Consider the following 21419-nt stretch of genomic DNA (forward strand, 5'->3'; position numbering starts at 1 on the left):
AATTTGCAAGTGTGTTTGGAATGTTGACTGAATAATAAGTGTGCAATGAGAAAAGAAGTTTAATCACCTACCTGATCTAATATTATACACATAGTGGTCATGAGCACAGACTCTTGTGTGGGTTGCTTGGGAGAATATCCAGAATCTGCTGTAGGCATATGAAATAGAGTACAGTTTCTTCATCTGTAAAATGTAAAGCCCACCTCATGGGATGGTTGTGAGAATTAAATGCAGTGATACTTGTAAAACACTTAGCAGAAGGCCTAACACAAAGTAAACATAAAAAAAAAACCAAAACATTTAATACCCATGAGTTAGTATTAATATCCCATTTTGATCCAGCTGATATAGGTGCCAGTCAAAGACATACTATAGATGAGTAATCACTAAACCTGGCTGCTTATCAGAATCACTTGAGCTTTTAAAAAAAGATTTCTGGGCCCATCCCCAGACTACTAAATCACACTAGAGTGGGGTGGAGGAGGCAAGAATATGTATTTCTTACAGCTCCCTAGATGATCCTGAGCATGATCCAGGTTTAGCAGTTATATTACAGGAGATAGAATTATCTCTAGAAATCATCTGAGTGTGAGATATAATAAGGAAAATGTTTCTAGTGTGGAAAAAAAGGAGCCAGAAATGACATCTGTAGAAAGCCAACTGTATGAAACCTTTGGGATTAATGGTCAGAGTTGTGCTGATTACCCAAGAACAGGTCATAATGAAAAAGCATGCACAGCTGAGCCATTTTCAAGGTCCCAGAATGAAAAGAGAAGCAGACCAACTGAGCTGGTAACAGCTGCCAAAATTAATTCAAAGTAGCCATGTGGGTTGGGGAAGGGATTTAAAAGAGCTTCAGAAAGAGGTGGTAAAAATATAAAGTTTTAAGTATTGGAGGAAGAAAGATTAGAGGAAAATAGATGAAATATCTGGGGTGAGTGAAAAGTGCTATAGGAAAATATCAGGAAAAGGTTAATTATTACTAAAGAAAACATTAAAGGACATGTCTTGGAAGAGAGGAAAAAAAGATCTCAAGAATGATAATTAACACATTTTAAGAGATTAACATGGAAAAGGCCAAAGACAGCATGGTTAATCAGGCAATCACAGATGGACTCCAAATCCCAGAGAAACAAGCATTACAGAAGGAAAGTAAAGCCTACGGCAATGAAATTGATAACAAGGGGAAATAAAGGAGTTTAGAAGAAGTCTTGAAAGATAATTAGAATTATATAAGTAAGAATAAAATGCATATACAAACATGAATAAAATGAAGAAAAATATGTAGTACAAGTAGTATGGAGCATGAAAACCTAGGGAGTCATTTAGCAAACATTTACTGAGATGGATACACAGGGATGAGTGAGAGACCCATTTCCTGTTCTCATGGAATTCTCATTTTTGATAAACCTTGGGAGTAGAAGAGAAACAAGCTGATGTTCTTACTAGAAATAGGACTGTGTATGATAAAATGTTTTGTTTTTGCCAGGAGTGAAATATGAAGCTCTTCCCAGAATCAGGCAAGGCATTTTGAGCATTGTAGGCTTTTGAAGAGTATGTTGGAATCTATCTGACCATAGATGTAAATTAGGCAGGGTCTGGGGATGTGTTTGTGTACACATGTGTCTATTTACCACACATCTCTCATCCCCAAAGAAATTTGAAAGAGAAATTATTTGATATCTTTCTTGCATATTGTAAAAGAGTATTTTGGCAAAAGTTTGAAAGTGACCTGAAGGGACCTGTGAAGCCAGACAATGAGAATTCTTTCATAAAAAAAGGATTAAATAATACTTCTTAGAATTTATGTACTATTACCTGTCTGGAATATACTTAGGAAAAAAAAAAAAGAAAGTATTCCTATAGCATTGCCAGTTCCAACAGAGTTTTTGTGGTAAAATATCTTTTTTCTAATCTTGCAATAGTGAGAACTCAAATTAGTTTCTAAACAACTGGGATGTTTTGGTGGAGTCATTTAGAAGGTAAGCAAATTCATGTTAGAACACAAGAAAATTAAAACTACAAGGAGGAATAATCAGAAGGGAAGCCAAGCTTCCTTTTGAAGGTGATGAGATGGTAGAAGTATTAAAAGAAGTAAAGGCTTTCAGAAGAAAGATTAAAGTCAAAGGAGTTAAAGAACCAAAGAGACTTATTTCTTTGCAGAAATGATTAATGAAAAGCTTAAAAGGAAAGGAAAACAAAGTTGAAGAAATTAGGGCAAATAAAAAAGTCAGAAACCAAATGGGAAGTCTTTATAAACAGACTCAAGATAGTAGAAAACATAAGATTAGAGCCAAAATTAAGTTATTGTTTTATATTCTTAGATATGGCAAGAATACAAAGGAGTGTCATGATAGCTAAAAACACATTCAGGTGCTCGCTTCAGCAGCACATATACTAAAAAAAAACAAACACACATTCAGACTTCCTTAACAGGATAACATTGAATGTTAGAAAGATTCTTTATGAAACCATTTTAAGAGCTAGGTAAGAATTGGCTGAGTGAGGTGTATATATGGAGAGAAGAGGGATCAGATGCCTATGATATTGCAATGTCAAAAAGATGAGCAAATAGTTTAGCAGACATCTAGATTCTGAAAGTGAGCAATATAGTGAAATTGCTGTAGAGGGATGATTACTTTTGAGTTTTTAATGAACTACCAGCTGGGCTTCCTGAGATCTTTGAGCAAATCCTTGGCATCTCTGTTCAAAGGCATTTGGAAGGTGAGATAACTTGCACAATGAAACTAGTGTTAATAGGAAGTGAGTACTTGCTGATAATACTAAATACTAAATATAAGATTATTATGAGACTCCTGCTGGAAAGATTGACAGGAATAATAGAGAACATGAGATGCCAGGGGAACAATATGCCATAAGGGGGTTCTGAGAAGCTAACTGAAAAATTCTTACATGGCAAAGGAATAGGATGGGAAATAAATTCATTATGCTTGGATTAAGAAAAAGCTTTTATGTAGACAAGCTATGATTTTCTCTTTAATGCCATGTAAAATATATTGTTCCAGAGCAGCTTTTGAAATGTGAGGACTTTATATATGAGCCATTGGGATCAGCATCTCCATTCTCAATAAAGAAGATTGGGGAGAAAATTAAAGTGATAAGAACAAAGCAATACTGCTCATATAATCCTGCACTATTTTTGTGGTCTGTAGATTGAATTTCCCTTCCTCCATTAAAATTTTTTTTTGCATATATAAGAATACAAAAGAGTTCAGGGAAGCTAAGGCTACTCATAGCCTCGCATTCAAGAACAGCATCTCTCTAGCAATTTATTATTTTTTATTTCATTTTAATTTTTTTTAAAGATTTATTTATTTATTCATGACAGAGGGAGAGAGAGAGAGGCAGAGATGTAGGCAGAGAGAGAAGCAGGTTTCCACTCAAGGAGCCTGATGTGGGACTGGATCCCTGGACCCAGGATCATGCCCTGAATCAACGGCAGATGCTCAGCCGCTGAGCCATCCAGGTGTCCCTCTCTAGCAATTTAAAAGGCAAGTTTAAAATAGAATGTAGAGAAGTTGGAATAACATCATAAAAATGTATAAAAAACAAAGTGATGCTAACTTGTTGAAAACAAGACTAAAAGATGGTTATGTTCTTTGGAGGGGTAAGAAAAGGCAAAAAGAAGATTGGATCATAAAAATAAAGGAGGGGGGAAGAAGATAAACATGGCTAATTACAAATGATTGGAGAGCAGTTCTTTGTGATCAGCTGATCACATAGCAATTGATGTCAGTTTTTCCTGCTGCCTCTGTAGCTTTCCACCAGTGATCTCATTCCCTTGGCTTTAATTGCCATTCATATGCTAATGACTCTCAAATCATAGGTGCCCAAGCTCCAGACCTCTTCCAAAGCTCTTCTTGGGTATGTCACAAGTGCCTCCTATTTAGCAGGTCCAAATCTGAAAAAATCATCCCCCCACTTCTCCCTCCCACCATAAGTCTATTTTTCCTGCTTCCCTATTGTGGACTACTGCAACCTTACTCATCTAGTTTCCTACTTTAGAAATCTAAACATCACTGTTTAGATGTTTCTTCTTTTACCCCTGTATCTAATCAGTCATCAAGTTTATTCATTCCTGGGATTCCTGGGTGGCGCAGCGGTTTAGCGCCTGCCTTTGGCCCAGGGCGCGATCCTGGAGACCTGAGATCGAATCCCACATCGGGCTCCCAGTGCATGGAGCCTGCTTCTCCCTCTGCCTGTGTCTCTGCCTCTCTCTCTCTCTCTCTCTCTCTCTCTCTCTGTGTGTGACTATCATAAATAACAAACAAACAAAAAAAAGATTATTCATTCCTTCTTTCCCTTTTACATTTCCCATATATATATATTTCTCTGCTCTCATTTTGTTAGTTTAGACCAGAGTTTGGCAGACTTTTTCTATAAAGGGCCAAATTGTAAATACATTAGGCTTTGCAGGCCATATAATCTTTGTCACAATCACTGTAGCCAGAAATAATATATATGTAAATGAATGGGTGTGGCTGTTTCCCATAAAACTTTATTTATAGACATTTAAATTTATATTTCATATAATTTATTATTCTTCCTTGATTCCCCACCCATTTAAAAATGTAAAAACCATCCTTAGCTTGTCATCCCTACCAAAATAGGAAGCAGGCCAGATTTGGCTCTCAGGCCATAAGGTACCCACCCCTGACTTAACACCATCATTTTCTCACCTGATATACAAAGTAGTCTCCTGCTCTCCTACCCTGTCTCCCTCTCTCTAGTCCTGCCCCTCTGTTCCACTCATCACACTGAAGTCAGATTGCAAATTGGATCTCTTTACCTTGCTTGAAGTCATTTAAAAATTGCCCGTAGCCATTGTAACGTATCCACATTTTTTGGCCAAGACCCTTCATAATATGAACCTTGCTTACCTTTCTGACTGTATTTCTTGCCACTTCCTTCTAAGTCTCTGTACCAGCTGCTTAGAACTCTGTGAAGTTTCTGTAATGTATAGTATTTTTCACTTCTAAGTTTTGACACATGCCTTTATTTTTTTTTTTTTTTTAAGATTTTATTTATTTATTCATGAGAGACACAGAGAGAGAGAGGCAGAGACACAGGCAGAGGGAGAAGCAGGCTCCATGCAGGGAGCCTGACGTGGGACTCCATCCCGGGTCTCCAGGATCACGCCCTCGGCTGAAGGCGGCGCTAAACCGCTGAGCCACCGATACTGCCCTGACACATACATGCCTTTAATATTTACCCTCTGCCTACTTCCACCTAGGAAAACGCTGCTCCTCCTATTGGACATATTTTAGCTATAATCTCCGGAAGCTTCTTCTCACTCCCCTAAGGCATTTCATTTCCTAAGGATTTAAGTGTTTCTACTAAGTTCTCTTGGCATGTCTGTAGGATGTAATAACAGCATTTATTTTATGATATTATAATTGACTAGTTACTTGACTACCTCTTGTAAATAATAAACTCCTGAGTGCCTGGAGTTTGTCCATTATTTTATCCCCAGTTTCATGTCTGGCACTCTATAATACCCTTGATATTTTCATTTCTATTTCTTTGCATTAAAAATTTAAGATATAATTCATATATCATAAAGCTTAACCTTTTAAAGTGTGCAGTTCAGCTTGGTTTTTAGTATAGTCATGATAGTATGCAGCCAACACCTCTAATTCCAGAACATTTTCATCACCACACAAAGAAACCTCATGTCCTTTTGTGAATGGCTTCTTTTACTTAGCATGTATAGTGTCGTCAAGGCTCATCCATATTGTAACATATACCAATACTTCATTCTTGTTTATAACTGAATATCAACATCATATTTTTTTTAATTTATTCATTCATGAGAGACAGAGAGAGAGAGAGAGAGAGGCAGAGACACAGGCAGAGGGAGAAGCAGGCTCCATGCAGGGAACCTGATGTGGGGCTTGATCCTAGGACTCCAGGATCACACCCTGGGCCAAAGGCAGGCACTAAACCGCTGAGCCACCCAGGGATCCCTCAACATCATATTTTAAGCTTTATTCTTCAAAGCCACCAGTACCCTAAGGGAAAAGAAAAAGGGACCCCTAGATTTCCACTTCTGCTTCAACTAGAGTAGGCATGCTTTCATTAGTTATTTGTTATCGATAAACTTTCATTTGAAATTTGAAAGTCACTGACTCTCTGTTTGACAAGTAGACTTTTAGGGCTGAAGAGCCCTCCCTGGACTTTTTCTCAAACCTTCATTCCCACTGTTTCTTCTCCCTGTATGATGTACTATAAACAAGCAGTGTTTTGATCAGGTCTTCATATATGCCTTATGCTTTCTTGCCTCTGCAACTTTTCTTACATCATCTCCTCTATATAAAATGTCCTTTTCTGGGACACCTGGGTGGCTCAGTGGTTGAGCATCTGCCTTTGGCACAGGTCATAATCCCAGGGTCCTGGGATTGAATCCCACATCAGGATCCCTATAGGGAGCCTGCTTCTCCCTCTGCCTATGTCTCTGCCTCTCTCCCTGTGTCTCACATGAATAAATAAATAAAATATTTTTTTAAAAAGCCCTTTTCTACCAATTTACAATTTTACCTAGTCTTCAATGCCTTTTTCCAGATAAAATCCCTTCCGTGAAGTTTTCCTTCATCATATCAGCTGAGGTTCATCTCTGAATTCCTACAATAATTATACTGCTTTAGATGCTACCTTACCTACTAATCCCTTGGGACTGCTCTTGTGTTTTCCAATTGTTTTATACTCTGCCATCCAGTACCTTGGTATAGTAATTTTTCCTTGGTATAGTAATTTTACCTTGGTATAGTAATTTTTCAAAATGAAAGTGCCATGCCACGGCCACTTTGGAAAAGGAACAACCTCACTCCTGGGCATTTATCTCAGAGAAGTGAAAACTAATGTTCATGTAAAAATCTGTACACAGTTTTCTCATAGCAGCTGCATTTGTGATAGCCAAAAAGTAGAAACCACCAAAATGTTATACAATAGTTGAATGCTTTAAACAAACAGTAGTACATTCATATCATGGAATACTACTCAGCAATAAAAAAGAATGACCTATTGATTTATGCAACAACAATGTTATTCTGAGTAAAAAAGTCTTTTTCTTTTGTATATTTTTTAATTGGCGTTTCGATTTGTCAACATATAGTATAATACCCAGTGCTCATCCTGTCAAGTGCTCCTCTCAGAAAAAAGTCTTAAAAGATCACATATTATATGATTCCATTTACATAACATTCATGAAATGACAAAATTGCAGAAATGGAGGACAAATTAGTAGTTACCAAGGATTAGAAATAGTGTGAGGAAGGAGGAAAGATTTGACCATAAAGGATATTATGAGGGACATCTTTGTGGTGATAGAGTAATTCTGTATCTTGGTTTTGGTGGTGGTTACATGAATCTACGCATATGACAGAATGACATAGAATTGTACTTTCATGTTGTACCAATGTCAGATTTCTGGCTTAGATGTTATTCCATAGTTATATAGGATGTACCCACTGCGGAAATTGTGTGACGGGTACATGGGACTTCTCTGTGCTATCTTTGTAATTTCTTACAAATCTATAATTATTTCAAACTAAGAAGATTAAAACTTTCTCTTTAGAGTTTGAGAAGGTATTTATCACAATCATTTTGGCATTCATGGTGCTGCTTCTGATCAGTATGAATCTGTTTAGGCTTTCAAATAAAGTTACTCTTGAGGTTGACAAGAGAACCTGTTTGTAGTGATATTTTAGTCGCATGTAACAATTGGGTGAAACCTCTTTAAGCAAGAACTGGGACAGTAGTTCTATGTGGATGACATCCTAGCTCTCCAAGGCCTTGTTTTAATTTAAATTAAGTACTAAGCCTCGGAGTGCCTGGCTAGCTCAGTTGGTAGAGCTTGCAACTCTTGATCTTAAGGTTGTGAGTTTGAGCCCCACGTTAGATGTAGAGATTACTTTAAACAAAAGATTTAAAGTAAGTGCTAAGCCTTAATTTGAGCCATATTTTGGTACCCTTCCAAATTCCTATTACTCTTTTATACTGGCTCCTGAAGAACAGTGACCACAACAGGTCCTGTGTGTTATCTGTCATACTATGGGAGCTTAATAGGCATCAGTTACTTTTGATTTGCCATTAACTGATTCAAACAATTAATTCCTTTCTTAATATAGAGTTAGTAAGAGGTCTCTTCTGGTAAGATTTTGGAAAAAGATCTCATTAAGCAATATTCAACTCAAACTTTTAAATGTTTGAAAGTTATTAGACTATATATTAAGTATTATATATTAAGTAAAATGAGTATTCCTTTGAAAACTTAAAATGAGTATTACAAAATCAGAGTTTATCTCTAATTCTTTTTTTTGAAAAGGGGTGGGTTTGTATAAATTAAGGATTTTTCTTTTGCATTTATGATCAAGCTCATAGTGAATAAGAGGGGAAAAAGGAAATATGAGCAAAACTGCATATTCTGTAGTAAAATGAAAACTTAATTTTTTTTCAGGTTAAACTACAGAGCAACATATCATATCAGATGGCAGATATTCATCATTTAAAGGGTAAGAAACTTAATTACAGATTAAAGATAAAGGTCACTAAATATAAAATCCTCAGTTAAATAGCTAAATGAAATAAAAATTTTTGAACAAAGATCCTCTGATGGCAAGACATTTATCCTTTCATCTTAAGATAGGATAAAAAAATTTTAATGTTGCTTTATATATAATAAGTGTAAATTAAAATTTGCATCTAAATCTTGTGTGGTAGACTGATTTCATGCAATGAAATGTTGTTAAAAGAAGCCTGAAAGAAAATTGAGCTGTAACTTCAGAAGCTATCAAGTTTCTAGGGGAAAGGTAAGGGGTAATCCCTCTTTACTGTGTCCAACTTCCAAAATAATCCATTCAGATCTAGGGATGCTTTGGATAGGTCCCACTTACTGATGCTTACTGTTTTAGATAACACTGGGAACAGAAAGAAACCTAGGATAGAAAGAAAACCTGGAAAGAAGCCAGGAAGAAACCTGGATATATATGCAGTATGTGTGCATATATATATATATATTTTTTTTTCCCCTCTTAGATGAAGTAATAGATGACTAAAACTTTTATAAACAATAATAGTTGAGGAGAATAAACTCTATGCTTGCCTTGCATTAATTCACCATCACTGGCCTTTGAAATTTGGGGTCTGGAGAGCACTCCTCTTCGCCATCACATCCTTTAGTTACAACACTATATGATTTTAAAACTTTGCAACAATGACTCTAAGTTTTTATGTGTGAGTAATAAATGCTTCCTAATTTAGTATATATATCTTTATTCTATGACCACTTTGACTCTCTTTAGATAGACTTAGATGGTACATTTTTATTATCATCTTGAAGAAGTCAACCTTAGCTAGCTTTGTTATTTATTTATTTATTTATTTATTTATTTATTTATTTAATTTATGATAGTCACAGAGGGAGAGAGAGAGAGAGAGAGGCAGAGACACAGGCAGAGGGACAAGCAGGCTCCATGCACCGGGAGCCCGATGTGGGATTCGATCCCGGGTCTCCAGGATCACGCCTTGGGCCAAAGGCAGGCACCAAACTGCTGAGCCACCCAGGGATCCTAGCTTTGTAATTTATTGAGGTCTTTGCTCTTCACCTGGCTAAACCATTGTTTGTGTATGTGTGTTGTAAACTGAAAATAGAAATTATTAATTTTTTACTATCTATGATTTAGAACAGCTTTGACTTTTTCTTAGAAATTTACTTCCTGGGTGGCCACATTTGTTTTTGTTACATTTGTGTCTATGTTCTACTCTTATTGACTCACAGGAGTATATTAGGATGACACAGAAGCTGCCATTCTGTCAGCACTGCTTCCTCCTGCTTGCTATTTCTTACAAATGATTCTGCTTGTCAGCGAAGTAGATTTCTATTAAATAATAATAGATCAGTTGAGTAAGAAGTCCAGTGGCTTCTGCTAGTCTTTGCTGTGGAAAAGGACAGCCTATATTACTGAGTAAACATCTTTATTGTATTGTGTGCATTGAATTAGATCCTGAGATGTTTTGAAATTTTTTATGATACTCTGATGCAACAAAAAGGGCTTTGATTTGAACTCATAACTGTGCAACTTTTTTTTTTAAAGATTTTATTTATTTATTCATGGGGACACAGAAAGGCAGAGACACAGGTAGAGGGAGAAGCAGGCTCTCCACAGGGAGCCCTATGCAGGACTCGATCCCAGGACCCTGGGACAACAACCCAAGCGGAAGGCAGATACTCAACCACTGAGCCACCTAGGCCTCCCAGTAACTGTGCAACTTTTGATTTTAGTGCAGTTACTGAAGCTTGGACTCTTAAGATTGAATATCCTTTTAAATGGACTTTTGCACTTTTGGAGCTATTTCTACTGAAGCAAACTCCAACTATAAAATCCAGATTGGAGTATTTTCATTGAAATTAATACTAGATATAATGGAGTTAATACACAATAAGATTCTTTAAAAAGCTTTATGGTAGTTAATATTTTTTGGAAATGAAAGGAATGAGAATTGGTTTTTAATCCCTGAGATAACAGACTGACATTCTAGTATATACCGATTTAACTTGAATAGTTCTTTTTTTTTTTTTTTTTATCTTGAATAGTTCACCTTATTTTTATGCCTGTTACGGAAAGAAATTTTGAAATCAGAATTTTCTAGAAGTAAGTTTTTTTTTTTTTTCTTTAAATGCTGGTCCTAGGCAACCCATTTCTTAACTACATCAGTAATCTTCTGGAGTTAAATTGAAGGAGCATGGCCATGCCTTTCTGTAATGTATCCTTTCCTGCTAGAACACAGGTTCACTGAACTGGCTAACTATCTGTAAGCTACAAGGCTTTTTGTTGCTGCCTCTTGCCGGGATCTCATTGTCTCTGTAGGATCAACATCAATAGCTGAGGCCAGAGTTTGTGCTACCTCTAGTTCTCTGTTTCTTAGGAGATGAGGCCAGGGATCAAGTAACAAGCAGAATGTGTTATTCAGGGATACCTGGTGTCAGATTTGCTACTTTTATCTGAGGTGGATATAATAGATGAAAAACTATGGAGATCAACCATGTTTAGGTATTGGAGAATTAATAGAGTAAAGAGAAATTTAAAATGTGGCTTAAATAAACTTACAGAAGCAGAATGGAATGGTGATTACCAGGTTTGGGGGTAGCTGGGGAAATGAGGAAATGTTGGTCAAAGAGTACAAACTCTCAGTTATAAGATGAATAAGTTTTAGGGCTCTAATAAACAACAGGATGATTATAGTTAATGTACTGTATTATGTACTTGAAAATTGCTAAGAGAGTTTTTCTTAAATGCTCTCACCACAAAAAGAAATGATGATTATGTGAGATGATGGAGGTGTTAGCTAATGCTCCAGTGGTAAGCATTCACAGTATAAGTGAATTAAATCAACAAGTTGTACATCTGAAACTTACACAATGTTATATCTTGAAAAAAATTTTTAAGTAAAAAAATGTGGCTTGAATATGTAAATTATCAACTACAAGCATTTTATGTAAATCATTAACTTTTCTCACCTGATTATTATATTATACAATAACTACTAATATGTATATTTTAAACTTTTAATTATATACTTCTGCAGATGTTCATCTGACCTTAAGTTTTTGTTGTCATTGTCACAGTTATGATTCCATAATAAAATTTGGAAAGTAGAGAAAAAATATTCTCAGAATCCCACCACTAAACATAATCACTGGCAGCACTTTGGTATATTTTTATTCTAGTCCAGTTCTTTATATGTATATAATTACATTATAAATATATTTTTACATCTGCTTTTTGAAAATTTATATCCAAAGCACTTTTGGAGTGCCTTTAAAATAATACTAATTTTAGAAGCCTTCCATGAAAAGTAGGTATTATAATATTGGTACATTATGGTTAGATATATTTAGTCTTAAGAGATGTTACTTATACAGAAAAGACCCTTGTTGCCATTTATACAAATTAAGACTTTCTTAACTACTACTTTTGCTGACTGCTTAAGGCTGTTAGCTAATTTTTTTAATCATCTCTTTAAGAAACTGACATCTCTTCTCTGGCTGAAGTTCTTGTATTTCTAGGTAACATGAAGACGGAGCAACACTAGAAATGTGGGGCCAGTGATTGTGGATTAAATGTTCACAAAAGACCATCTGGGGAGCCTTTGTGGCTCAGTTGGTTAAGCTTCTGACTCTTGATTTTGGCTCTGGTCATGATCTCAGGGTTGTGAGATCAAGCCCCACACGGGCTCCTGCTCCACATTAGGTGTGGAGCCTACTTATGATTCAGTCTCCTTTTTCCTCATCTTATACTCCTCCTCACCCTACCCCTCTCTGGCAGGGGGACAGGGAAGAGCATCAGCCTCATTTTTAATCTACTCTCCAGGGACACCTGAGTGGCTCAGAGACTGAGCGATTGAGCGTCTGCCTTCGGTTCAGGGGTGTGATCCCCATCCGGGGTTGGAGTCCCACATTGGGCTCCCTGTAAGGAGCCTACTTCTCCCTTTGCCTGTGTCTCTGCCTTTCTCTCTGTGTCTCTCATGGATAAATAAACCCTTAAGAAAAAAGAAAAGAAAAAGTGTGAAGCCCTAATCTACTCTCCAGCTTGGAATTTCATGTTATTTATTACAACTAAAACTTTGAGCTCTTGTCCAGAAACTATGAACTTTGAAAATATAATTAATGGTGTATATGGGCCTAGCATTAGTAGCAGAACTAGAAATGAGATCTAAAGTGGTTGGCCCTTAACTTTGGAGTCATATGTGATTGATTGATTGATTGATTGATTTTCATATGTGATTTAGAATGAAAAATAAACCTTGAATTCTGTATCCATAACCAACACATCTAAAAAATAAGATTCCCTGCCTCCCTTTTATAAAGCAGATAAGTTTAAAGAGCTGGGTAGGGTTTTGTTTTGTTTTGTTTTGGCACAGTTTCCACAATTAGTATATATCTACGTAATATGAAAAGTTGTCTAATTTTTTAATATTTCTGATTTATGTGAAAGCCACTGAGGCCATCTTATTTATTTGTTTTAAAGATTTTATTTATTTATTTATTTATTTATTTATTTATTTATTTATTTATTTATTTAAGACACAGAGAGGCAGAGACATGGGCAGAGGGAGAAGCAGGCTCCCTATAGGGAGCCTGATGTGGAACTCGATCCCAGGACCCCGGGATCACTACCTGAGCCAAAGGCAGATGCTCAACCCCTAAGCCACCAAGGTGCCCCAAGGCTATCTTGTTTTTTTTTTGTTTGTTTGTTTTTTAAATTTTTATTTATTTATGATAGTCACACAGAGAGAAAGAGAGGCAGAGACATAGGCAGAGGGAGAAGCAGGCTCCATGCACTGGGAGCCCGACGTGGGATTCGATCCCAGGTCTCCAAGATCGTGCCCTGGGCCAAAGGCAGGCGCTAAACCGCTGTGCCACCCAGGGATCCCCTATCTTGTTTTTAAAATAAATTTTATTGCTGGGACACCTGGGTGGCTCAGTTGGTTAAGCATCTGACTCTTGGTTTCTGGCTCAGGTCATGAACTCAGGGTCATGAGATGGAGCCTCCTGTTGGGCTCACACTCAGGATGCCTGGTCTGCTTGAGATTCTTTCCCTCACCCTCTCCCTCTGCCCCTCCCCCTGCTCCCTCTCTCTCCCTCACTTCAAATCAGTCAATCTTTTAAAAAAATTTTATTGCCCATGCTGTGTTATAAAAGGCAATTAAATGTCCTAATTATACAATTTTACTGCCTCAGAGTTTGAGTAAAGAATTAAATAGTGTATAAATTTTTAAAATCCCTTAACTTCTTGATAAGAAACATTAGAGTGAGTAAACTCTATTCCTTTAATTTTTACCTTGTGTGGATAGAGCAACTTGCTGAACTTCGTCAGGAGTTTCTTCGACAAGAAGACCAGCTTCAGGACTATAGGAAGAACACTACTTACCTTGTGAAGAGGTTGGAGTATGAGAGGTGAGATGCTATATGCAACAAATAGTTATGAATCTGGAATATTTGTCCAACTTTTGAACAATTTATTTCTTCCTTTCTGGTTTCTGTTTTTCTTTAATTTCCTTAGGTCTTTTAAATTACTTTTCTGTGGTCTTTCTATGCCTCTTTGAATTCCACACTCTTTTATTTTGATAGGTTAACACCATGAAAATATCTTTTACAAGATATTAGCCCATATAGAAGAGTTCGTTGTGAGCCAGAAAATCTAGCAAGGGCTGAGTTTCATTGCATTAGACGTGCAAAGACTGAAAGAAGAATCCATGGTTCTTTTTGAGGGGCATCCAGAAGTTAAACTGACACTGGGAGGTGTCCCCAGAATAGCTGAGGGCCTGAGTGCCAACTGCTTCTTCTGCTCTGCATTTCAGTCCTCTTGAATGTACATCTCTACGTTCAGTTGGTGAGGAGGTCAGGGAACCTCTTTCTAGCAGTCACTGTGTATTTTGACCTAATATAGTATTCAATAATTTTCAAAATATCTATAGGATTAGAGAGTTAGCATATTCACAGATGATATATTATTCCAGCATGTTAATGTACTAGTTTGTATAATCTTTCTGAATTGCTGGACCATTGTAGGAATTTTCCTTATCTTACTAGTATGAATGCCAGCTATAAAAATCTTTATGCAAAAATGATTTCTCCCTCTTATGTTATTTCACTGGTGTATATTCTCAAATAGAGTATTCCTGAGACAGAATATTATATTGGCCTTTATCACTTATATGAAAGATTACTTTCTGAAATAGTTATACTAATATATGATATAAATTTTTTCCCATACCCCTACCAACATTGGTTTTTATAATTTGGACTTAATTTTGCTGGTATAGGAATAAAGTACTACCGTATTACCATATATACATCTAAGAAGTTTAATTGTGTTTTTAATGGTAAAAGTTAACATTTTTCTGTATTTTTTTCTGTATGTTTTTTAACTATTTATTTCTTTTTGCATGAATAATGTATTTGTGTTCTTTGACCATTTGTCCAGTGGAAATTCCCAATCTTTATCTGTTTTGCTCCTTCACATTTTTTTCTTGATGGCTCCATTCTGTCTTATTAATTGGTTCGTTCCATTTTTGTTCTTCTTCAGGTTTAGACTCTTGTGTTGAAAATACTAATTACTGGATGAATCATCTGCTGCACTCTTTTTTTTTTTTTTTTTGCACTCTTTATCAACTCTCATAATTCTAAGTTTTTCATCTATTACTATATAATGGTCTCATGGTTTACTATAATGTTTTTCTCTTCTGTGATTGAAGTTGGCTTTGATGATTGTTTCTTTATAAAAGCAATCTATAAAAATAATTTTTCATCTTTCTAATTTCTATTATTTTATAAGCTTTATAGTATTCTTTATCCTCTATTAAAGAGTCGAATATTCTAAGAATTTTGACTGTGAGCTATTTTTATGTCTGCTCTTTGTCCTTCCGTGCTTACTGTCTTGCTAACTGGATGCTTTATCTTTATAAATGGATGTTTTCAAGTTCTAGACAACTTGAGAAGACAATCCAAGATAATATAGCCTAAAAGAATGACTTTGTAATTTAGTTTTCAGTGTGGACAACAGATCAAGGAGTTAAGAGCACAGCATGAAGAAAATATTAAAAAGTTAGCAGACCAGTTTTTGCAGGAACAAAAGGTAAATTTAAAAAATACTTAAATCAAAATATCTTCTTGTTATAAATCTTGTAATTTAGAAATTAAAACATGTACTTTTGTCATAAAACATTGTATTTTTAAGTATTCTAGCCTGCCAATTTCTAAAAATGACTTGCAGTGTTTTTATTACTGAGTAAATTAGACATTTGCAAAAATATAACTTCAACACTTAAAACTAATTTTGTGCTAAATATTTTTTATCTGTTTTTTAAAAATAATCTTTGCTATTAATATATTTCTCAGGTTGTAAAGTGGATACAACTGTACTGACAAATCAGTTACTTCTTATTTTATGCTTTTGAGAACTAGAAAAAACTTGGGAAACCTTTTCCTTAACTATCAATCTCTTTTATCCTCAATTCCTCTATTAAAACAGAAATGAAACACTAGCCACTGGGATGACAAATTCTTTTATTAATTTATCCATTTTCGTTTGATAAATATTATGAAGACCATGCTAGAAATGGAAGGAATTTGAAAATTTCTAGGCATTTAGGACATTCTTTTTTTTTTTTTTTTTTTTTACCTTGTAAACTCATCTATGATTTGTAAAAAGTCTTATAATGTAAAGTGAAATGGAATTGTGAAAAGTGGTAACAGGTTACCTATAGGACTAGAAGTTAAGGAAACCAGATTTTTGTTCTTAGCTAATTCACTATTTTATAGCATGATATTGAGGACATTGTTTTTTCTCTATTTCATTTTTTGAATGTACAAAATAAAATACTGCTCCCATCTACAGTCTACCTTGAAGAGATGTGAGCATAGATTGCCAGAAGATGACAACCTGAGTGAGCTACCATTGAGGCATAGGGTCTTGAAGGCAGCCAGAGGTATTATTGAGACCATGGGTCTAGAGGAGTATAGTAGAACACAAAAGGAAAAGAGAGTTTTGCTGTTATAATTGCATTATTATAAGCCCAATATATAAAGGAATAAATTTATTCTCTTCTGTTCTCCCAGGAAGCACAAATGAGAGCTTTTCCCCTTTTCCAGACAAGTGTATACTAAGCATTTTTATATTAATTAACTGATGTCCTCTCCAACTCTTCTTTACCATTATTTTGCCCTAAATGGAACAAAATGGGGAGGAAGGGAGAGGTTTCAAGAACTCCTCTCTAGGATAGCACACCAGCCCTTACCCTTCAGGCCAGCTGCCTAATCCTACCCCTGTCCTTCATTCCCTATTCTTCTACTACCTTCATAAGTTGATTCTGTGAAATTTGAGTTGTTTTTTTCATTGGAACAAATCCAATGGGAGCTATATGAAACAAGTATAAGTTGTATTCAGGGATTTTTGTTTTTTTTAAACCAAGTATGTAGAAACGCCTGGGTGGCTCAGCAGCTGAGCGTCTACCTTTGGCTCAGGGTGTGACCCCTGGATCGAGTCCCAAATTGGGCTTCCTATATGGAGCCTGCTTCTCTTTCTGCCTGTGTCTCTGCCTCTCTCTCTCTCTCTCTCTCTCTGTGTCTCTCATGAATAAATAAATAAGATCTTTAAAAAATAAATAAATAAACCAAGCACATTCCTGTCTTAGAAATTACTCTGATGAAGAAGCCAGCAAATTGAACCCAAACTGCTGTCTGCTTCCATACTACCCATAAGCAAAATATGGTTATTACATTTAAAAATGGTTGAAAATCCAGTGAATATTTTATGACATCGGAAAATAAGAAATTCATATTTTAGTGTCTATAAATACTGTTCTGTTGGAACACAGCCATACTCATTTGTTTACTGCTTTCATGCCACAAAGGAAGAGAAATTGTTACAGACCAGAGAAGACTAAGGAGACCTGAGGAACTAAATGAATACAGTATCCTGGATTGGATCCTAGAACAGGCATAATGAAAAAAGTAGTGAAATCTAAATAAAGTCTAGAAGTTCAGTTAACAACGTACTAATGCTGGCTTTATATTTTGCAAAGATACTATGCTAATATAAGATGTTAACATTAAGGGAAATAGGATGAGGGGTAATTACTTTTCTGTAAGTCTAAAATTACTTCAGAATAAAAAGTTTTATTTAAAAAACAATTAGGTGACCCCTTACCAAATCACTAACGTTGCATTTAGAAAGCCATCTAATTTTATTATTTGCTCTTGTCCCTTCACATAAAGGTACTGTCATTAATAATGCTTCAAAGGGACAATACTTTGTTAGATATTTTAAATGGGAAAGTATTTTTGAACAGTATTTTGTTGACTTTAAGTTTTGTATAATATTATTTGTTTTATCCACATCTACAAAGCAGTGGAGTACTATAAAAATAGCCTTATGATACAGCATTATAGTGAAATGCACAGAGATGCAGGATGGCTGTTCAGGTCTTACCTCATGGATTTTCTTATCCTTGGCCTTCCTATTGACCTGTTCCAAAGTTTCAATGTTATCATTTCACTCATTGAATATTAAGCTCAGAATTTGCACCCAGGAAGTGTGGGAGTGAGGAAGACTGTGGTTTGATTCCTTTCTCCACAATTCTCTATTTTGGTAACCGTGGTTAGGTTAGGCTACTAAACTTCTTTAGCCTCAGTTTGGTTTTGTTATTCCTAAGACCGTTCACTTTACTAGAGGATAGGTTTGAAAGCTGTTTGTAAACTATGAAGCAATATTTATTATTAATTTTATTTGCCAGGTATGCTGGAAAACCTATGCCTAATCATCACATTTACCTTTTCTTCTTTATTGTGACAAATTCTTAAAATTTGGCTTTATTTTTCTAGATTTCCTTTAGATTTTTTAGTACTATTGTTCTTTATAACATTACTATTGATTACATTGCATAGTGCTTTAATGTTGACAAAATATTTGTATATGCACTAAATATTAACTATTAAGTAGAAGAACCACTGTGGCAATGCAAGCATGTGTATTTAACTCCTTGACTCTCTCAATTTTCCACTGAGGCCACTCAACCAATATAAAAGATAGAACTGGCCCACTGATAGAATTGGGTCAGGTCTAACCAGGTCCTGGTTAGATTCAGGTTTCCAAGGAGATAATAGGGTTAAAAGCAGGTTGGAAGGAATACTGACCTGTGTATTGTTCTGCCATTACTTCTATTCTTGGGTGGCCAGTGCACCTAGAAAGAAGTTTGCCTGTTTTCCACTCTTGCTGTTTCTGCATCTGGAAAATCCTGGCAATGTCAGTAGCCATCTATCACACTTGAGGGGGCACCTATGTGCCAACCTCCTGTAGTCCACCATCCTGCTGGATTACAACCTAGGCTTGTAGAGAATCCACCTGTCCATAGCACCTAGGATATGCCCAATGGTAAGCCTCCATAGTGACCTACAGTGCTCAGGAAGACTATCTTCTTGCAGAATCACAGCCTCAGCATAGCCAAAGAGAATTACCTCTGCCTAACATTTTAGACCATTTACTATAAATAGAGACTTTCAAAAGTGTTACTCTTTGATTTGATATTAGGTACAAAAACTGAATAGAAAATAGTATTATATCCCACATCTCCAAGTGTTTGAAATTTGGGCCCATAGTGTATGTTTCAAAAAATGAACTGTTTCAGAACATTTAATTGGTAGTTGTGTCAATTGTTTAATCTTTTGAACTGAAAAATATTTACTGTTACCAAATCTTTATTTAACAGCAAGAGTCACACAAGTTTGAATCAAAAGATGGAAATGAATTGGGTATAAACAATCATGCAGTACCTAAAGACAATCCCAAAGTAGCTGAGAATGCTGCAGATAAGAACGAAGAACCCTCGAGCAATCATATTCCACATGGGAAAGGTATTACTATAATTTTGTTTTGTGTGAATAGGATATTGACTTTTTCTACTCATTTTGAAGTGAACATTTTCAGTCAGAGAATATTGCTTGATTTTAGTTCATTTATGATTAGGTGTCAGTGTTGTTTCAAATTTGAATCTTTTGATAGAGAAGAAAAAAGAATAAATTATTTTAGAGTTACAGCTATGTCCAAAGCAAGATATATAAAGATATGCAGTCAATGTAGCCTATTGCTTTAGAAACTGATTATTACATTTCCTCAAAACACTTTGAATTTATGTAATAGAAAAAAATAATTATTTGGGTGCCTGGGTGGCTCAGTTGGTTAAGTGGCCAGCTTGATTTTGGCTCAGGTCATTATGTCAGGGTCATGGAATCAAGCCCTGTACTGGCTCTGTGCCCTCAGCATGGATTCTGCCTGAGATTCTCTCTCCCTTACATGCATTCTCTCTTTCTCTCTCAAATAAATATATCTTTTTTTTTTTTTAAAAAAAGAATTGTATCTTTTGTTACTTGAGCAGAACAAATCAAACGAGTTGGTGATGCAGGAATGCCTGGAATAGAAGAGAATGACCTTGCGAAAGTTGAAGATCTTCCTACTGGTAAGTAAAAGTTATCAGAGTATTATCCTATTCTCTTTTTGAGTAAAAGTCATAGTCACTTGAGAAAATTCATAGATTTATGGAAGATTGATATTTTCTGTTAATTAACTACCCACTAATTGCCAGTCCTTGTTTAGGATACAGTTGTTTTGAAAAACTTTGCTAAAATTTTGCCTAAGTACTTGTTTTTGCCTTGTAAGGATCAACCATATTTGAATGTTTTCTTGACTCAGAGTTACTGCTCATAACAGTTATACTATATTAGTCATTTGTGTTTACTAAAAGTATATATGGCTCATTTCTTTGAGACAAAATGTTCCCAGATTGCTGTGCTTTTGGTGTGCTTTAATATGGCATGGTAATACCCTTCTATAGGTTTTTAGGACTTGGCCTGTCCTTTTAGTTAATTACCCCGCACTTTCAATAGTTTATTCCCTATTTTTTAAAAAAGATTTTATTTATTTACTCATGATAAATAGAGAAAGGCAGAGACATACACAGAGGGAGAAACAGGCTCCTCGCAGGGAGCCCAATGTGGGACTCGATCCTGGGACCAGAATCATGCCTGAATCAAGGGCAGACACTCAACTGCTGAGCCACCCAGGCATCCCTATTCCCTATTTTTCTTTTTCTGCTTTTATGGGCCACTCTATTCAGTGTCTGTTTCTTTCTTCATTAATGTGTCACTTCTTACCATTTCCACTTGAAATCTGTATCACTGCTGGTATCCTAGTCCTCTTCAGTTTTCTTTTTTTTTCATGTCTCTTTGTTTTTCTTGCCATTACTGTGTTTCTTGATTGTTATAGGTACCCTCCCTGCTGACTCCAATTTATTGTGGTGAAAAATTGGAAGTAACAGCGTATCTTTCATTCTTCTTGGCTATTTTTATTCCTTTTCAATCTTAGGGATCACTTCTGTGGTTATAACTCATTGTATGTGGCTGAAATTGCTGAGTGTCTGAGGTCCCAATAAATGAATATTATTAGTCCTTTCATATGTATAGTTTTCTTCTCAAATTCTTTTGTGTCTGTATTCTTTTGGGTTTCCAATTCACAGTATACACCCCTAAAATAAAGATAAGGACAAGAGCAATAACAGGAATTTAAAAATATGGAGTTCAGGATGCTTGAGTGGCTCAGTGGTTGAGCATCTGCTTTGGCTCAGGGCGTGATCTCAGTCCTGGGATGAAGTCCTGCATGGACTTCCCACAGGGAGCCTGCTTCTCCCTCTGCCTATATCTCTGCCTCTCTCTGTGTGTCTCTCATGAATAAATAAAATCTTTAATAAATAAATAAAAAAACAGAGTTAGAATGAGCATAATTTGGGAAGTAATGAAGTTATCCAGTGATTCTATCCTGCAAGGAGCCTGATGCAGGACTCTGGGA

At 35.8% G+C, this 21419-nt stretch overlaps 1 protein-coding gene across 5 annotated transcripts in view; it reads left to right on the top strand.

Annotated features, from left to right (window-relative positions):
* GOLM2 (golgi membrane protein 2) overlaps positions 1-21419 on the top strand; it is a 100813-nt gene that overhangs the window by 24919 nt on the left and 54475 nt on the right. For 4 of the 5 annotated variants that reach the window (XM_077880902.1, XM_077880901.1, XM_077880905.1 and 1 more), the window contains 5 exons: positions 8477-8531; positions 13873-13975; positions 15566-15656; positions 19288-19432; positions 19954-20034. In XM_077880902.1, the coding sequence (XP_077737028.1) occupies positions 8477-8531; positions 13873-13975; positions 15566-15656; positions 19288-19432; positions 19954-20034 (475 nt within the window). The remainder of the gene's footprint in view (positions 1-8476; positions 8532-13872; positions 13976-15565; positions 15657-19287; positions 19433-19953; positions 20035-21419) is intronic. The other variant, XM_077880903.1, reaches the window with a different exon arrangement.

The sequence above is a fragment of the Canis aureus genome, chromosome 32 (genome assembly GCF_053574225.1).
Source record: "Canis aureus isolate CA01 chromosome 32, VMU_Caureus_v.1.0, whole genome shotgun sequence".
In the NCBI taxonomy this organism is placed as follows: domain Eukaryota; kingdom Metazoa; phylum Chordata; class Mammalia; order Carnivora; family Canidae; genus Canis; species Canis aureus.